General features: G+C 36.6%; 1 protein-coding gene across 9 annotated transcripts in view; it reads right to left on the bottom strand.

Moving 5' to 3' along the window:
• BCAS3 (BCAS3, microtubule associated cell migration factor) overlaps window positions 1–19,964 on the bottom strand; it is a 781,854-nt gene that overhangs the window by 396,516 nt on the left and 365,374 nt on the right. For all 9 annotated transcript variants that reach the window (XM_027870394.1, XM_027870395.1, XM_027870393.1 and 6 more), the window contains 2 exons: window positions 17,871–18,036; window positions 16,608–16,708 (listed from right to left, as the gene is read on the bottom strand). In XM_027870394.1, the coding sequence (XP_027726195.1) occupies window positions 16,608–16,708; window positions 17,871–18,036 (267 nt within the window). The remainder of the gene's footprint in view (window positions 1–16,607; window positions 16,709–17,870; window positions 18,037–19,964) is intronic.

The following is a 19,964-nucleotide window of genomic DNA, read 5'->3' as shown; positions in this document are numbered from 1 at the left end:
ATTCACCCTAAACTCCCATCTAACCATTTGCTGGCAATTAACCTTACTGACGGAAGTGATAGCACATTGAACCACAAGCTACTGCTATTGTCAACCCATTACATTACTGCAGGTAAGTAAGCCAAATCATTCCATTTCAGCCCCTATTTCCTCGGGAAAAAATGCAAACAGGTGTCCTCATCTCCTACCTTTTCCCCTCTCTCCTTACCCCTTCCTATCTCTGCAAATGTCCACTGTTCCCTGGAAGGTAATATGCTCTCTCTGGGACATCATGATTTTTACATAAACATTAAACTCAATTAGGAAGGGGGAAGAGTAAACAGAATCAGCAGGGAAAGCCAGAACAAGTGCTCTTTTGGGGGAGGAGGTAAAGATAAGAAAGAGAAAGGTTATAAAGTGCTCAATCATGCACACATACTTTAATTCTATCTTCAAAAATCTAGAGGGCCTCCAAGGTTCCTTCCAGCTCTATACCTTATGATGACAAATATTAATTGGAAGGTACCTTCGAAATTATTTAGTCAATCCTCCCCACCTTACTGTAGAGGGGAGAGCCTGGAGCATAGAGAGGATGGATGACTTGTTTAAGGCTGAGGGAGCAAAATAAATTTGTACTTTAGGATGTTTGAACACTTTGATTTGCTAACAGCAACTAAAGAAAACGTTAGTTGAATAATAAATTGTCAAGTTTGAGAAACTTTAATGAAGGAATAATCTGCAAACTGACTAATCTGAAGCTATGTCTTATCTAGTCAAACAAGTATGTGGTAAGCACCTACCATTGTGCCAGATGCTGGAGATAGATAAAATTTTTTTTAAAATCTAGTTATTACACAAGAGAGAACAACAATGATCAAGTTGCTCATATCAATAAAGACCATGAATCACAGAGCAGTCTTTTCACTCACACAAAGATTTGACTATTACATATAAAGACGTATTTTTGAGCTAAAAATGAAATTCCATTAAAAATAATGACAGGCAGCACAATATAGTGGATAGAGAGCTGGACTTGGAGCCAGGAAGATCTGGGTTCCAGTCTCATCTCTGACATAAGTTGACTATGTGATAACCAGGGCAAGTCATCATTTCTCAGAGCTCCAAGGAATTTTCTAAAACTAAATTGCACAGTAGTTGCCAATCTATATTGGTAGAGAAAGTTCCCCCAATAGAAGCTGGTTAAACCAATTAATAATTAAGTCAGAGAGAAAGACAATGAAGAGAAAACATACTAAAATATTTGTGACTCTGTTTACCAAATTCTTGGGAGAAAAATTCATGTAACTAGGACAAGAAGGGAAGAAATGAATCGTGGTGGGGGGAAGGAATCTTTGCATCAAAAAGCTCTGACTTGTATTTTGAAATCCAAGATACAAAGAGAACTAACACAAATACACAAGGACAAAAGCCAAACAAATGACATGAAAAAAACAGCTCTCCAAAGAATTACAAACTATTAATAACCATATGAAAAATTGCTCCAATTAATATAAGGATGTAATTCCCTCTGTTCTCTACAGAGGTAGTGGATCATGGGTGTGGAATACTACACATAATGTTGCACTTCATGATGTTGGTTAGTTTTATTGAACTGGTTTTTTTCTTTTTTATTCTTTGTCATATGGAATGACTCTCTGGGAAGGCAAAGGGGAGGAATATATTGGGAAATGTAGTTGATATAAAAACAAAAGATGTCAATAAAAATCAGGAAAAAAGTTACAAGTACCTCCACATTTCTGAGCACCACTGCCCAGTCCCTCCAAAACAATGAAAAATCAATATCAAAATCAGTATTATCTACTCTGCTATCATCTTGACAAGATGGATGGAAGCTAATGCTGCTAATAAAAATGAGAAAGAATGACTTCTCTCCATTTGACTAAAAGTTCATAGACAAAAGAAATGATATTGTAAAAAACTGATAGGAATCACAGGACACCAGTATCCCTAAAAGAGAAACACAATGGAAAAGCGATAGAAACAACATATTGTGTCCTTCCCTTTTATCTATCTTCTCCCTTTGTAAATGCAGTATAAGAGGAAGGTAGTTTGACACACTATTACATTTTACTATTTACTATTACATATTACTATTATTTTAGACAACTATTAAATACCTAAAGGAAATGTCAAAAACACAGTGAAGAGCAGGTAGTGAAAAGTTTAAAGTAGCTCTCTCTGCCTAAGGTTGAGCACCTTGCTCTGCACAGAAAGTACTCCATGAAGACTCAACCATTTTAAGAGGGAGATGAGAAAATTTTTCAGGTTATCAGATCTTTGGAGCAGAAAGGGATAGTAAAGGCAATTTTGTCCAACATCCCTATTTCAAATAGGAGAAAACTGAGGCCCAGAGAAATTAATTAACTTGCTCAGGGTCACACAGGTGATGACAGGGCAGAAATGAGAGTGAAGGTCTCTGGCTCCAAATTGGAGGGTCATTTCTCAGAATCTGTAGGTTCCCAAGTTTAAGATTCTATGATCATCCTATTTATCCTGCACTATGTTAATAAGCTCCAATGGGAAGAGTTCAGAGAAGGAAGAAGCATGATCTTTGTTCATAACTACATTACAGTTATCAAGGTATAGTTTTAAAATCAGAAGTGGGTTCTTATCCCAGCTTTTCCATTAGCTTCTTGTGTGATCTTGGGAGAGTCACATAATCTCTTTGGGTCTATGTCTTCATCTGTAAAACAAATGAACTAGGCTGGATGATCTTGCAAAGCCACTGTAGCTCTAATTTTGCATTAATTGGGTATGAGAGTTGTTTGCAAGGCAAGACACATACACATAAAAATAACTCAGCTATTTGAAAGATAGACTGCCAGGACACTTTCAAAGTTTCTAAATGGCAGAGCATTTGTACATGGGGTTTCCTCACTGGAAATTCCCTATACCAATGAAATCAAACACTGAACTAACTAACTAAATAAATGAATAAATATATTACATCAACTAAGGAAGACCTCAGGATACTCGTCAGGGAGGATAGGCTTCATGGAAGAAATAGGACTTGATCTGGGCTTTGAAGGATATAAAAGACCTCAATGCACAGAGAATAAACAAATTTCAATTCAAAAGGTGTTTAAAGAATACCTAAACTGGGGGCAGCTAAGTGGCATGGTGGATAGAAAGGAATACCTAAATTGTACCAATTATACTTTTGTTAATGTTGTGCAGGTGAAATAATCTTGAATATCCTATCTAAACAGCTATCTCCTTGATTCACATCAGACTATGATCTACTGTTCTATTTATAAATAATATAAGGTTCCTTGCCTATACCATGGATTCAGTGGCCCTATGGACCAAATAAACAATTGTGTGATATTTTCTGGGTCATGAATTTTGGTTTGTTTCTTGTTTTTTTTATTTCTATCCGTACAATGAGGGCACTGAACTTGATTATTTCTTGAAGTTAGAGCCGAGTATAAATACCTTTGATTTTCTGGCACCTAGGTGGCTCTAGATAGAATGCTGGGCCTGGAGTTAAGAAGACCTTAGTGCAAAACAAGCTTCAGATACTTACTAGCTGTTTGACCTAGGTCAAGTTACTTAACATCTATCTGCCTCAGTTTCCTCAACTATAAAATAGGGATCATAACAGCACCTACCTCCCAAGGTTGTTGTGAGGATCAAATGAAATAATATTTGTAAAGTGTTTAACACAGTGCCTAGCATGCAGCAGGTACTTAATAAATGCTTGTTTCCTTCATTCCTTCCAAGTATCATATGTCCTTTTTATTGTAAAAAGAAACCCTATAATATAGATGTCACCACTTATCCTTATGATGGAGTTAAGGTGTGTGTTCTTATCCACAGCAATTCCTTCGAGGTCATGTTTGCCCACACAACATGGGGAAATATGGCCACAGCCCAAAATCATTTCCTCCCCAGATATATCTTATAGTCTTAGATATCTATTTTACAGTATCTAACCTTAATAGGTAGTGGATTCTTGAACAAAATTATCTCTTGTTTTATTTTCCAAGGCATCTTAGTACTTTTTAGAGGAGAGCCTTAAAGTTAGCCTTTCGCACTACCAGACCAAATGCTTTTTAAAAATATAGCCTATAAACAATAAACATAGTGGAACTTATGCTTTTCTGTCCTTTTCCATTTAACTTGTGGTCTGTTTTTAGAGGCAGTGAGGTTGATCTTCCCTATAGGTATTCAATCAAATGTTATAGGAATACTAGTTTGTTATATAGTAAAGAGGATCCTTCAGGTATGGGTTTGTCTAGATCAGGGGTGGGGAACCTGGAGCCTTGAGGACACATGTGGCCCTTTAGGTCCTCAAGTGTAGCCCTTTGACTGAATCCAAACTTCACAGAATAAATCGCTTTAATAAAAAGATTTGTTATGTAAAACTTGGACTCAGTCAAAAGGGCTACCTAGACTCTAGATGGCCAGTGAGGTCCCTTCCAACTCTCAGCTTCTGTTTTTTTGAGATGTAGTACTTGAATACTATTATCTCATTTGATCCTTACATGAGCCTTGTGAATTAAGTATTGTAACTGTAGTTAATGCCTCTTTCCAGGGGACGTAACTGAGACTCAAGGAATCTTGGCATTTAGTATTAAAAGGAACTGAAGAGGAAATATATTCCAACCATAAGTAAGAATCCTTTGTCACCCATAAGTTGAGCACAACGTGAAGAATTCTATTAACTGAGAATTCACTACATACTAAGGCAGCCCATTTCATTGCTAGATAGCTCAGATTGTGAGATTATGTTGAACTGAAATCCATTTCCCTATCGCTTCCATCCTTTGATCCTAGCTCTACCCTATAGGAACATTTATTCATTTGAACGCTTCAAATCTTTGAAAAAAAAAACCCGAGGATTATGTTCTTTTTGTTTTCTCCTCTCTAAGTTAATCATCTCCCTAGGTTTTCCTTTAATTAAGCTTCATGTAACATAGTCTTGAGTCTCTTTAGCATCCTAGTTTCCCACCTCTGGACTAAGTTTCAGCTTGTCAATGCCCTTCATAAAATATTGCTTCTAAACCTGAACACAGTCGTCCAAATATGGTTTGACCATGAGAAAAGTAGGCTTTCCAAATCCTGAACACTATAATTCTATTATTTCAGACTACAATCAGACTAGCTTTTGGCAGCTGCCATATCAGACTACTGACTCTCTGACCTTTCAGTCTCATGAAGGTCTTTTATATAAAAACTACTTTCTCAGCATATCTCTCCAAACCTATACTTAGGTTCTAAAATCTACTATAAAAGTGTGAGCTTTAAGTGTACTCCCTATTAAAAGTTATATTAGTAGATTTGGCCTTCTCTAGCAAGTTCATCTTAGAGCCTACTTCTGTCATTCAAAATAACAACTGTTCCTCCTCTACTTTGTGTCATTCACTAATTTGATAAGCCTGCCATGGTTTCATTTGAATCTTCCTTCCACATGTGACACCATGAACACAATACTAGAGATCAATTTAGTGACTGTATTCTTTATTAGAAAACAGAAAGGAGGATCCTGCTGCTGCTACTATTCCTCGAAATACTCTAAGGCAGTAGAAACCATTAAATTAGAAAAAAAAAAGCTAAAGGTGAGAAAGACTCATTAAGGTGATCAAGATGACACAAAAAAACCTATGGAAGAGGAAGAAGCAAAAGATCAAACTTTTTAATTTCTTGACATAAGACTCTATGCACAGGACTCCAGATTTCCCCAAGAAATCTACAATAGGATCTAACAAGCCAAAATTATGAAAATCTTCAGTAAAACTCAAGTATACAAGCTGAAGTAGTTATTGGAAATTAACACAAACCCAGATGTCAAAGCAGTATAGCACAATCTATGGCCAACAATAAACTATAAATACTCTTCAAACAAATTCTACATGCCAAGCTTCCTCTACAAGAGATCCATATCTCCTTCCTCTCCACCCTACTCACTCCTGGACAAATATTTACTGGTGACAATGTAGGGAAATATTGATGAGTTCCTCTGTCATACTTGGTATATGCCACAACAGTGATGCAATCCAGGATGTTAGGTTAAATTGATGGTAACACTAAAAGTAGACATCTTCCTCCTAAATCCAGGAATGACTGAAAAATGAAGTCAGTCCCATAGTCCTTCTCTAAATGTAATTGCTTCCCCACAACACGATCATTGACCTTGGTGATCATCAAATTTATCTTTTTGCCAAGAGTACATATGCACTGGCCGTAGGAGGAAGCACAGTGTATATAGCAAGATCTACAAATCCAAACCTACGACAGGAGGACCAATTGTCAAATAATCAATAATAGCCATGTTGTGGCTATTCCGGGCAAAGAGAAAGATGCAGATTCCTTTCCCTCTATGCAAGAAATTTTTTCTCAGGTATACTCGGAAGCACTACTAGCTAGCTGGAAGTGAGAATTGTTGGGTTCTCATTCCAGTTCTTCCAGTGACTTGTAAGACTTGACCAGCTATTTTGTATATGGGGTTCCAGCACTCTAATCACAACTAAGTGGTAAAGGAATTCTAAACTCTGAAATAAACGTGTTCTTGAAATCCAAAGTATTATTATTATTAGTTTTACAATTTGAATGAATTTTTTATGTACCTGTTCTAGTAGCACAACCCAACTAACCAATTAAAATATTAACAATAAACCATATAATGACACACCAAAAAAATCAAATGTAAATGTAACAAAATGATAAAGATCAAGTAAGACTTGAATGAAGAGACATGAGAAGTCACCCCCTAACCTATCTTTTCATGGAGATGGGAGATTTACAGGTGTTACACATTGTACATGTTTTTGGACTTGGTGCTAATCAGTTTTGCTGACTTTTTTTTTTCCCCCAAAAAATGAAAACAAAAACACTCTGTCATATGGGACAGCTCTGAAGGTGGGGAAGGGGAAAAGGATACATGTGATACCATGGTGACACAGAAAACATCAATAAAATTATTTTTTAAAAATTAGCTATAGGGGCAGCTAGGTGGTGCAGTGGATAGAGCACCGGCCCTGGACTCAGGAGGACTTGAGTTCAAATCTGGTCTCAGACACATAACACTTACTAGCTGTGTGACCCTGGGCAAGTCACTTAACCCCACTGCCTAACTCCCCCCACCAAAAAATTTAACTATAATGCACATAAATCATCTGCATTTCTATATATTACCAACAAAGCCCAATAGAAAGAGATAGAAAGATAAATTCCATTTAAAGTTACTATAGACATTATGAAATATTTAGGAGTCTACCTACCGAAACAAACCCAGGAACTATATGAACATAATTACAAAACACTTTTCACACAAATAAAATCAGATCTAAATAATTGGGAAAACATCAGTTGCTCATGGGTAGGACAAGCTAATATAATAAAAATGACAATGCTACCTAAGCTAATTTATTTATTCAGTGCCATACCAATCAAACTATCAAAAAAAATACTTTATAGAGTTAGAAAAAATAATAACAAGATTCATTTGGAAAAACAAAAGGTCCAGAATATCAAGGGAACGAATGACAAGAAATGCAGGAGAAGGTGGCCTAGCCACCCCAGATCTTAAATTGTATGATAAAGTACCAATCATCAAAACTATTTGGTACTGGCTAAGAAATAGAGTGGTGGATCAGTGGAATAGGTTAGGTATGCAAGACACAGTAATCAATGACTATGGTAATCTACTATTTGACAAACCCAAAGACCCCAGCTTCTAGGATAAGAACTCACTATTTGACAAAAACTGCTGGGAAAACTGGAAAAGAGTATGGCTGAAACTAGGCATAGACCAAAATCTCATACCATATACCAAAATAAAGTCAAAATGGGTTAATGATTTAGATATAAAGATTAATACTATAAGCAAACTGGGAGAGCAAGGAATAATTTACCTGTCAGATTTATGGAGAACAGAAGAATTTATGACCAAACATTATGAAATGCAAAATGGATAATTTTGATTACATTAAATTGAAAAGTTTTGCGCAAACAAGATTAGGAGGGAAGCAGAAAACTGGGAATGAATTTTTACTACTAGTGTCTCTGATAAGGGCCTCATTACTAAAATATATAGAGAACTAAGTCAAATTTATAAGAATACAAGTCATTCCTCTTTTGATAAATGGTCAAAGGATATGAACAGGCAATTCTCAAATGAAGAAATTAAAGCCATCTATAGTCATAGGGAAAAAATGCTTTAAACCACTATTAATTAGAGAAATGCAAATCAAAACAACTCTGCGGCACCATATCACACCTATCAGATTGGCCAACATGATAAAACAGAAAAATGATAAATGTTGGAGAAGATGTGGGAAAATTGGAACATTAATGCATTGCTGGTGGAGTTGTGAAATGATCCAAGCATTGTGGAGAGCAATTTGGAACTATGCTCAAAGGAGTATAAAACTTCATACCCTTTGATCAATCCAGCAATACCACTACTAGGTCTGTACCCCAAAGAAATCATAAAAAACTAAAAGAACCCACATATACAAAAATATTTATAGCAGCTCTTTTTGTGGTGGCAAAGAATTGGAAATTGGGAGCATGCCTATCAGTTGGAGAATGGTTGAACAAGTTGTGGTATATGGATATAATGGAATACTATTGTGCTATAAGAAATGATGAACAGGTTGACTTTAGAAAAACCTGGAAAGACCTGTATGGTCTGATACTGAGTGAAGTGAACAGAACTGGGCCGTACACTGTAACAATCACGTTGTGTGATGACTAATATTGATAAACTTAACCCTTCTCAGCAATACAAGGATCTAAGACAACTCTAAAGGCCTCATAATGGAAAATGCTATCCATAAAGAAGAAAGAACTGTGGAGTTGAATGCAGATTGAAGCATACTATTTGCTTTTTTTTTTCTGTTGTATTTTGTTTCCTCTTTTTTGTGCTTTCTCCTATTGGTTCTAATTCTTCCTTAGAACATGACTAATGTGAAAATACATTTAATAGGAATGTATATGTATAGACTATATCAGATTGTGTGTTGTCTTTGAGAGGGAGGTAGAAAGGGAAGGAGAGAAAAATTTAAAACTCAAAAACCTTATGGAAGTGATTGTTGATAACTCAAAATAAATAAAAAAATAAAAATTAACTATAGTGAAGATAAAAATCTGTTGACATGACAACTGGTTTGCACCTTGTATCCACAATCATCTAACTGAAGTAAGGCACTTAAATTTCTGTCCCTCAGTTTTCTCATTTGCAAAATGGGGAAAGTAATACCTGTTGTATATTTCTCAAAGTGCTGTTGTGAGGATAAAATGAAAGTATTTTTTAGAGGCGCATGTTCTGTAAAATTTAGGTAAATTTTGAAGTATTTTTATTATTAAACCCCAAATAATGCTCAGTTCTAACTAATATACTTGAAAACAGTCTAGTTACCAAGATGACTTTCTTTGGTTTCCAGGGGAACATTTACATGATTACCTACAACCTTCTTTACAGATTAGCAAGGAGGACAGGCTAGAGAATATCTCAGAACCAATCACTGGCACATGTATCACATAATCAGTATTAAAAATGGTAGTATTCATGCATTTCATCAAAAACACCTGAAGCTATGTCACTCAGAATCCATAATATACGGTTAACCAGGTCCTAGCCAGATGCAAGTCTGTGGAATTTGGAAATAATTCTTTCTGAACAACATGCACTGAAAGCACTGAGTACTTCTGAAGGTTTGCGGTTCTAAAAGAAAAGACAAGAACATTTTTTTCAAAAATAGTACCCAGAACCCCATGAACATGTTTTACCGATGTTCGTTTAAGAGGTGAATTCAAGCTACACACCAAAGGGGTATCTGGATTTGCCAGCATTAATTTCTTTTTTCTGGTAAACTGTACCTGCAGAACTACCCCAAGGTTGAGAAAGGAGAAGTTGGTTCCCCCTCCTCTCCGTCTTTTTAGGCTTTCCCTGCAAAGGAGATGACTCAGGATAGATTATTGAAAGCGCTCATGAAAAACAGTTCTACCCTCTTATCTACAATGGCATAATGGCTATCTTCAAATAGTAGAAATAAAGCCCTATTGGCCTTTTGTTTGTTAATCTCTTTCTTTTAAAGTAGAGATGAGGAACTACGGGCATGGAATACTTCAAAAATCTTAGACATATTTTATGAATTAGTTCCTTCTGCTGACCAGTTTTTCTTTTCCTCTTTTTATTTCTTTTATTTCCTCCCTGGATGGGAGAGAGGGAGGGATGGATAAATAAATTTCACTTAAAATTTCAATAAAAGTGGATACTACCCACTTGTTTCTTCATTTAATTATTCAGTATCTACTTAACTAAGATTTATTATGCTATCTTGAGGCAGCTATGACACAGAAGATAGAGCTAGTCTCAAAGTTAGGAAGACCCAACTTCAAAGTCCACCTCCGATACACACTGGCTTGTGACCATGCACAAGTCACCCACTGTGAAATGCTCTGGATAACTCTCTAAGACTCTAAGTACCAACCTGCATTGGCAGAGGGAGTTTTCCTCATTAGAAGTTCTCGAGACCAATGAAATTACAGGTCTGTAAGTTCAACCCAAAAAGCAAATATTATTATTAGAGTTGTGCTAGGTGCTGAGAGAGATATAAAGATGATCATATGGATCATTGGGTAACCTGTCTTGAAGATACTTGCAATTTACATTAGAACTATAATAAAAGATCAATACAAATAGTTCACATACAAAAAAAAAGAACACAACAAATGACACAGTTGTAAAATGGTAGATGTGGAAGAAAATCAATCAAAATCATTAAAGTATCTACTATATATCAAACATTTTGTGAAGTTTTGGAGAGATTATGAAAACAAAGGAAAAAGGGAACTTAAAGATCTTTTGTCTAACTCACTGTCTAGTCTGAGAATTGAGGAACAGAGATATGAAGTGATTTGCCCAAGGTCACACATGTTTAGCAGAGGTAGAAAAAGTCATAATAATTCACATGTCTAAGGGTGCTTTCAGATTTACAAAGAGTCCTTCCGACATTCACTCTTTGAAGTAGATGGAGTTGGCATTCTTATCCCCATTTTACAAGCTGGGTTCAAAGAGGCTGCAGTGTCACACAACTTGTAAGGGTCAGAAGCAATACTGAAACCTGATTTCTTCTAACTCCAAGTTCAGGCCTTTCCCCCCATGCACCATGCTGCCTTTCCCACAAAATCACATAAGACTTGTTGGAAGGGAAAGACCATTTACAGTTGAGGGGAAACAGGGAAGAGTAGGTATTTGAACTGGGCAGAAGCGAAGCAGGCAGAAATAGGAGGAGTGGGGAAGGTGGTATTTCAGGATAAGAGAATAAAAAATTGTGACACAGAGGCTGGAATTGGTGGGACACCTTCATAGAACAGTAAAATAGATGTTTTGTCTGCAACAAAGAATATTCAGAAAATAGGCATTTTTTTTCTTTCAAAGTAGACTCAAATTAAGGGAATGCTATGGATATCCTATATGTAGATTATAGCAAAGCTTTTAAGAAAATCTGTCATGCTACATGGATTTGGAATTGTTTGAAAAACCAGTTACAAATATTAATATTAATTTAATTGTAATATTAACTTGGAATTAGGCATCTAGTGGAATACCCAAGGATCTCTCTTTGAACTTCAACTAACCAACACTTTTATTAATAACTTGGATAAAGACATAGGAGGCATGCTTGCCAACTTGGTAGATGACACAAAAACAGAAGGGATAGTTAACTGAATGTATAATATTAACAGGCCACAATACTGGGTACAAAATTAATAAGAGGAAACTTAAATGGAATAAATGAAAAGTTCTATACTCAAGTTCCAAAAAAACAACTTCAATAGAATGGTGCTAGGGTGTTGGGGATCTTAGGGAAGAAGGGAGGAATGGATTTGACTAGACAACAGTTCCAGTGCTCTTTGAATAAATGTGAATAAATGTGTGAAAAAGACTTGTGGTCTTAATGAATAATCAGTATAAATGATAGTCAATTTGCTACTCTAGGCTACAATGCATATCCAGATAAAGGAAGTCCCACTATTTTCTACCCAAATCATACCACATCTAGAATGTATCCTGGAGGGGGTGATCAGAATGGTGAAAGAAATGGAGAACAAGTTAGACCAAGATCAGCTGGAATGGGTAGGGTTGTTTAGCCAGGAGAAATGAAAGGTTAGGATGGGGTGGGGGTGGGAGAATAGTGTTGCACTAGAGCCATCTTCAAGTATCTTAAGTGCAATTATATAAAGAGAAATTAGCTTTGTTTTCCTACTTGGCCCAAATCAGCTGAAGTAGAAACAACTGATGGGAGCTGAGGAAGATTTAGACTTGGCATAAGGAAAAACTTTAAAGAATTAACTGACAGTGGAATGCACTACCTTCAGATTTTAATGGGTTTGCTCTTTCTGGAAGTCCTCAAGCAAAGGTTATGTGGCCATTTTTTTGGAGACGCTGTAGAAAAAAAATTCCTCATTATTAAATAGGGGTTGTATTAGAGGGCTTTGGAAGCCCCTTACATCTCTTGAAATTGTGATTCTGTAAGTTGGGAATTTCTTCAAAAGGCTAGTAAGAGACTGCTGAGGAATTGAGTGATGGGATTAGGAAGAATTAATTGGTAGCAATGTAAAGAATGAATTGGAGGAAAGAGGGAGGGGAGACAAAAAGACCATCAGGGAATTGATGCAATAGTCCAGGCAAGAAGTAACAAAGTCCTGGAGTAAGGTGGTGGCAGTGGGTATAGAAAAAAAGGAATTGATAATATAAATTGAATCCACCAAACACAGCACATTAAATCCTGTTTTTAAAAAAAAATCTATAAAACAAGCCATAGTCCTCACTTTATAAGCTGAAGACATTCATAACCAGAAGCTGAATGACTACTGAAATCTGGCTTGTTGTTTTGTTCGAAAAGGAAGGAATTTACGGAAAGTCCAATGCCTTATTTTCCTCATTTTGCCCTCTAACTACTCTTTCACTGTCTTAAATATCTCCTACAGGCATCAGGGTATCTGGGTAATGTATGGACATTTGTCTGTTCTTCCTTCCCTTCCTGATACAAAGGAGTTGGACATCATTAGTAACGGATCTAAATACATTGAAAAAAAATATTCCCGACAAATTTTTGCCCCGGAAACATGAAGTAGATAACCTATTTACAAACCCTTTGGTGAAGCAAGATGACATAAACACCAAGAATTCTGTTCTTTAACATCAGAATAAAACAAATTTTCTTTAATCATCTATAGTCATTTCTATAATGACTTGGTCATTTTTTTAAAAAGCAGTAATTTGGATAACAAGTTTTGAGCAATAATTTCCAAAGATGCATATATGGGAAATGCTGATTCCTCTATTAGTAAGGAGACTCAGCAGAGGATTTTTAAATGACATTTTGTTCATTCATCCTTCTTTCTGTGAAGATTCAGGGAAAAAAACTGTTTTCAAATCTGAAGAGTTAACTTTGGTCAGTAAACAGGAACAATGAAAGGGAGGAATACCCTCAGCAGAAAGGGTAAGAAGACCTTCACAAGAAGCTTCAGATAGTCAATTCTGTGGACACTGATACATCAGGAGCTGATTCTTTCAGTGTTTGTTCTCTGTAAATCCCACAGTCACTTGACTCCCTGATCCCACCCAGAGAGTAAAGTCAGGCAATGCTTCCAAGACCAGGCCAAGGCCATACCCCTTGGTTATTCTGTGGCATGAAGAACACCACTCTGAGTCCACAGATCCTACAAAGACCAGAGACCTAGAGTCCCACTGAGCAGCCTTTGTCACAATTTTATATCATTGAAACTTGTGTTCTATACCAAAGCAAAACTTTTCATCAAGAATTGCCTGAGACGGGGCTCAAAGTCTCTACTTTATGAGAAAGTCAATATATTCCTAAAACACTCTATACTGCTATAGTGATCTTTGTGCAAGTGGTATTCTTAGTGGGATCTTCAATGTAGGTCATTTAATGAGATTATAATTGGTAAGAATAAAGACAATGGTTAAAAATAAGTGAAACCTAGTTATTGGTAGTATTATAGAAGGCAGTGTGGGGTAACAGATAGAGAGCAAGGCTTGGAGCCCAGGAGACTTGGGGTTAAGTCTTGCATTTTTTTCTTGTTTAGTGTTTTTTTTTTATTTTTTTAGCCACATATCCCAAATTCTCTCTATCAGCCAATACAATATTATGATGGCCAGATCATGGCATAGCCAGATGCAAATCTTATTCTCCTATTCTATCCTTGCATCTTCTATTTACTTTTCCATTTCCTTCCATTTTATTTTCCTGCCATAATTACCATCTCTGAAATCCGTACACTATCTACTTTAAATGATTCACAGATCTAAGTAAAACCAAAGGAAGATCTAAACAGCATTTGCAGTGACTAAATTAATGGGAGACAGAAGGGGATTCTTCTGCCCCATCCTTAAATATCTGAAACTGAGAATATTTGAAGAACTGCTTTTGTAACTACTAGAAGAAAAATAACAATGGAAAACACCAAGAGGGAGTATGCTGTGGTTAAGCTCAAGTGAAAATTTCTAGGCACCAGGAACAAGAGGACACTTGTGTTTTAATAAGATCTCAGTATATTCTCGAGAAGGGAATTTGATAGTAACAGATGCTGACCCATGACCTCTTAAATACTGAGTTTCAGACAGGGTGTATCAGATGGACAGGTAAAGGCCCTTCCCCCGGAGCCTGGGCTACTTTTAGGAATTGTATGTCATGCTTTTATTGCTCTGACAGATGACCATACTGTGCATATTTGTTTGCTTCAGTCATATAATACATTAGCATTTTCAGCGATGTCAAACAGACTGCTTTTCCCTAAATTTTATCTTTTCATATGTGGATGATTTTTTTAAAAATTGGAAGTAATTATGATTTACAACCATAGGGTCTTCATGCAAGTGCCATTCATGATTCTTACAAAATCATTTTGAATTTAAATCACAGTTTTACCATGGATTATTAAGATAATCTTGGAGGAGAAAGTTATCTCCCTTCACCTTAGTCACTTCACCTGTAAATTTGTGAAAGTAACATAAACTTTAAAGGAATCAGAGGAGGCTTATTAAACTCCAGTTTGTCCCTTTAAACTTCCAGTTATAATTCTTGAATAAAAGTGTCAAACTGAGCATAAGCACTCCATTATACTTAATGTCTACCTAACTTAATAAATTAAGCTTAATTAAAGATACTTAATAAATGCTGAATGAATGGTATAACTGGGATACTGAAGAAAAGACAAGATTATGGTTCTATCATTTTTCTTGAGTTTTTCTTATTTTATGGATCAATATTTCTGAGACAGGAAACAAAGAGGAAACTATCGAACTAACAAAACAAGTACTAATGACTATTCAATTGAAAAAATAATCATGTGCATCTTATTTTCCAAAAGGCAGCATTCCAAGAATATCAGAAGAAACTTAAATATCCATGGGCCCAGCCATAAGAAGTAGTCAATAAAACTAGGTGCACCCTTCATCTTGTCAGCAATAGGACTTTAGTCTGGTATAGCAGACTCTTACAACTTGATTGGACCAACTCAGGATGGACAGCTATGGAAGAGTTGCAATCTGTATATCTTGAGAAAACAACTACCTTGAGTGCATCACAAATCGCTATGAGCATCTGTGTATTTGATGTTGTGGTGGCTTCTGTGGCTGATTTCTTAGGTTACTGTTTGATTAGTACATTGCAAAATTTCCTGACATGACTTCAAAAACTGCAAATCATTTATAATTCCCAATGTGCTCTTGCTATTTAACACATACCACATTTTAACCCTAAAACAGATTGGTTATGGAAACATTTTAAATCACGGTTTACATTAAAGGCAGGCAGGATAAAGGGCCAAGTACAGTAAAACCTCACCAAAAAATGTCAACATTAATTTCAAGATATTTCCTAAAAATATGCAGTGTGCCAAGCTATCTAGTGAAATTAGGGGCCTAGTCCATTTTATAAAATTGAATTATAATGATAAGATTTTAAAAATTCTATGACCATAAACTAAATAAAAAATTGTCTTCCCATGCCTCCTGTGAAAAATGACTATATTACTGTCACAATGTAAATTTCTACCTTTTCTTTTTTAAAACCACAGCTCAGTTTGCTATGAATTTTAGTACCCCGAAAGAGTTACTTTGGCTAAAATGTCTAGTAGGAGATGTAAAGTTTCTTTCACAGTTTTAATTACGTTAGTAACTACATTGCAGTAGCTATCAAAAGCTTTCAGAATCAACAAATATGACATTTAGACATGGATTAGACCACTAACTTGTGGTAAACTCTATCACCCTTTATTCTTCAAGCCCTATGGGTTAATGCTGAGGGAAAAAAAAAGTGACAAAATTCTTCATAGGTGTTCAGGCAGAGAATTTTTTCCCCATCTTCCCATAGCATTTTATTAAACCCCCAATATATTCCCCAGCCTTGCCTTGCACACACTTACCAGCAAGATAGCAGTGTTGCCTCCCAAGTGCATTGGGTTGCAGATCATAATTTTATACAATATATAGCTTGCCAATACCCTGAGCTCCTCTATGCCCTGGGCCTGTGGGTCAGTACTAATAGGCATGTCTTCTTTAAAGAGCCAGCATTCTAACATTGGATTTGAAAACAATAAAAAGAGGGCAGACCATTCAAGCTACTTACAGCCAGCGAGCAGGAACTGAGAGCGCTGCACGGCATCTGCCGCAAGGAGCAGGGGATGGTTGGCATTAAAAGGTGGCTGCAGCTCATTCCACTGAGGGGTTCTAGGAGAATGATATGAGAATGTTAATCTCTGAGCGTAACAAGGGTGATATAAATCACTGCAGTTTTCACTGAGTACAATAGCTGGTGGAAGTTCACAAAAGGTTTGGAATCAAGAAATAAAATTTCTTCAGTGTGCTGAAACACATAGCCCTAGGTCTAAAAAAGAACGAAAAGGAGAGGGTCTCTCTCTCTCTCTGCCACACACACTCACTCACACACACACACACACACACACACACACACACACACACACACTGCATCAAGCTGACATTAGCAGAAGAAAATCCAAGAGGACTATGGGATTTGGAGATGGGGGGCAGCTATACAATGGAGAAAACCATTCCTACAACAACTGATCTCATTCTATTCCAATAGAGAGTTGGAACTTGTTCTTTGCCATGTGGGGACAGGCATGCAGGAGTATGTTTTTTGTTCGAGGAAACTTCTTTTTAAACTTTAACACCCAAGTTGGTAACTTGCTAGGAATTCTTTACATTTAAAAAGAAAATCAACTCAATGGAAAATAAAAACCATGGTGAAAAATAGTTGGGTAAATTTGTGACTTGTTTCTCAATCCAATTAGCATGTGCAGTTCCATAGTGATACAATCCTTTTGGGGATGGTGGAATAATCTTAATTGGAATCGGCCACTCCTAAATAGCTTGATAAATCCAGTATTGATCAGCCCAAACTAGAAATGAATAGCAGTAAAGAATCTGAGCCTACCAAGATCAATAGAATGATATTTTAAAATGTCAAAAGCTTAGGCATACCCAATTTTGTTTCTTTCCCTCAATGCAATTTCCCTGTCTCTCTTAGACAAAGCTCAGCTCTGAGCCATTTCTAAGATATTTTCTCTCTTTCTTTATGGGAAGCTATCCTGATCCCAATTGGGACACACTTTTTTCTTTACCAAATAGGACTACAATGGCTAAGACTGTTCCTAATTTACATTCTTTGGGAATCCCTTTAAAAGATAGCTTCCAGTCCTCTTCTATTGGTTTGCAGTTCACTTAAAAGGCTGGCTTTGTGCCATTATGTACTTTTAGTGAGCATGAGACTGGAGAAAAGGGCAACAATAAGCTTTTACACGCGGAAGGGAACAAAAACTCCAGGGAAGAGGAATGCTAAGATGTTATGGAGAAAGGCAGGACATACTACCTCACTAGAGTCCAGCTGGCCCGGGGAGATGTCACCATTTCCAGGGGAGTGTCATCACTGATCTTGGGGGCAGTGCTGAGTGGCCGAGGTTCCATCACATGCTCCACCAGGGTCCCGTAACAGCTGACGATATACAAAGACTCAACCACAAACTGTTTGGACTGATCTATGCAAAGAGAGAAGTATAATCTGGATTAAGGACAAGAACACAAAAAGGACAGAACAAATTCACTGTGCCAAGATAGATGACAATCATTTCCTTAAGTGTTTTACCTGTTCAGAATGTTCCAGAGGGTACTCCAGGACACCCCTGAATAGTCAAGGCAAAGAAAGCTATCACTTGACCTACTTCTACAGCCTTTTCCATTTAAGTCAAACACCCAATAAAAGAGGAAAATTATAATAAAAATCTCCATATAATCAACATTTCAAAAGCCCAGTTAATAGCTCATTTATTTCTAAGCAATATGTAATACACTCAAATTCTGCTACAACAAAATAATGTACAGTTCCTCAGATTTTGTTGTGATGAGATTCTAATTGCATTATAAAAATTAAACACTGTCAGGAAGGATTAAACATGATGAATCAGAACTGGAGTAAATTAAGTTTTCATGGAACAAGTTTTTCAGACTGAACTACACTGAATTTGTGGTCACCTGTACCTAGCTTATGAATATTATTCACCCACACTAAAAAAATTTTTAAGTCCCTAGAAATGAAGAAACTACACATCACCCCCTGCTAATACCTCAAACTTCATTACCCTTAATGGCATCACTTGCCCCAATCTTAAAAGTAGGTCAGCCAAACTCAGGGAGATCAGCAGTTAAATATGTTGCTAAACAAATGGCTTTCAGGTGAGTACACATGTCCACACTACCACAACAGGTCCAGTCCTGCATCTCAGGTTTTACAGTAAACCTAGCAGCAAATATAAAATCTCCTATGAATGCTGGGAGGGTCACCCTATCTCTAAGCTAGACGAATCAATTACAGTGCCAATTTGGAGAAAATGGCTGATAACTAGTCAGTAGGATATAAAGGAAAGGCAAGTTAAAAGGGTAATTAGAACAGCAGGGAGAAACACTGAAAAATGAGCTTCACAGAATGTTTTAACTTGCAACAAAAGGTCTCTCAGATACCATCACTGAAGCTAAGGAGGTAACAAAAAATTAAAGATGGGATAAGGAAATGGAAGGCTTGCCGTCTTAACTGTATTCTCTTCCATTTGTGCAGAGAACCTGCTGTGCTCAAGATCATGTTTCCCAGGAAAGGGTCATTGAACAGAGATAACAAGAGAAAAGGTGGAGGTCTGATGGCCAGTTTTAAGCTTAGGGGGAATGAAGAGATGTGCCAAGTGTAAGCCTGACCAGAGAGATGTTTCAAAACAAACCTGTTTGTGGCCTACTTTAGTACTAATGAAACAAAGACAAAAGGAGAAAAAAGGAATGTAAAACAAATTGTGTCTACAAATAAAACTTTTTTTTTCACTCTGCAGATATTTTAAGGAAACTGGTTGGATAAAACTGAACAAGTACTTATGAAGTACCTACTCTATGTAAGGTACTTTGTGGAAGACAGGATAAAAAGATGACAAAACAGGCCTACAGTTTAATGGAGAAAATATGACCTATAAAATATGACAAAAATAAATAGGAAATAAGCTTGAAAATAACTAGGCCAAAAGATATCCAGACAAACTATCCTGGGAATGCCTGAGGTTGGCGGGCTGAGAAATGGCTGGAGAAATCTCAAAACACTGGGTGGAGGAGGCCCAAACTGAGCTGGACCTTGAATTAAGAGAAAGATCTTAAAAGGTAGAGAATGGACTGCAAGAATAGGGGGAAAGAGAGGAGGAACCAACATGGCAGAAACAAGGCAGTGACTCTCGAGCTCTCCCAAATTCCCCTCAAACAACTTTAAATAATGCCTCAAAATGAATTCTAGAGCAGCATGACACACAAAAGCATGAGGTAAAGCAATTTTCCAGCCCAAGACAACTCAAAAAGTGGGAAAGAAATAAAGAAACAGAGAGGTAGATAGGTAGATAGATAGATAGATAGATAGATAGATAGATAGATAGATAGATAG

The sequence above is a fragment of the Vombatus ursinus genome, unplaced genomic scaffold (genome assembly GCF_900497805.2).
Source record: "Vombatus ursinus unplaced genomic scaffold, bare-nosed wombat genome assembly UNPS02014797.1, whole genome shotgun sequence".
Lineage (NCBI taxonomy): Eukaryota > Metazoa > Chordata > Mammalia > Diprotodontia > Vombatidae > Vombatus > Vombatus ursinus.
The sequence above is the reverse complement of the archived record's forward strand: the minus strand, read 5'-3'. Positions and strand labels throughout refer to the sequence as shown.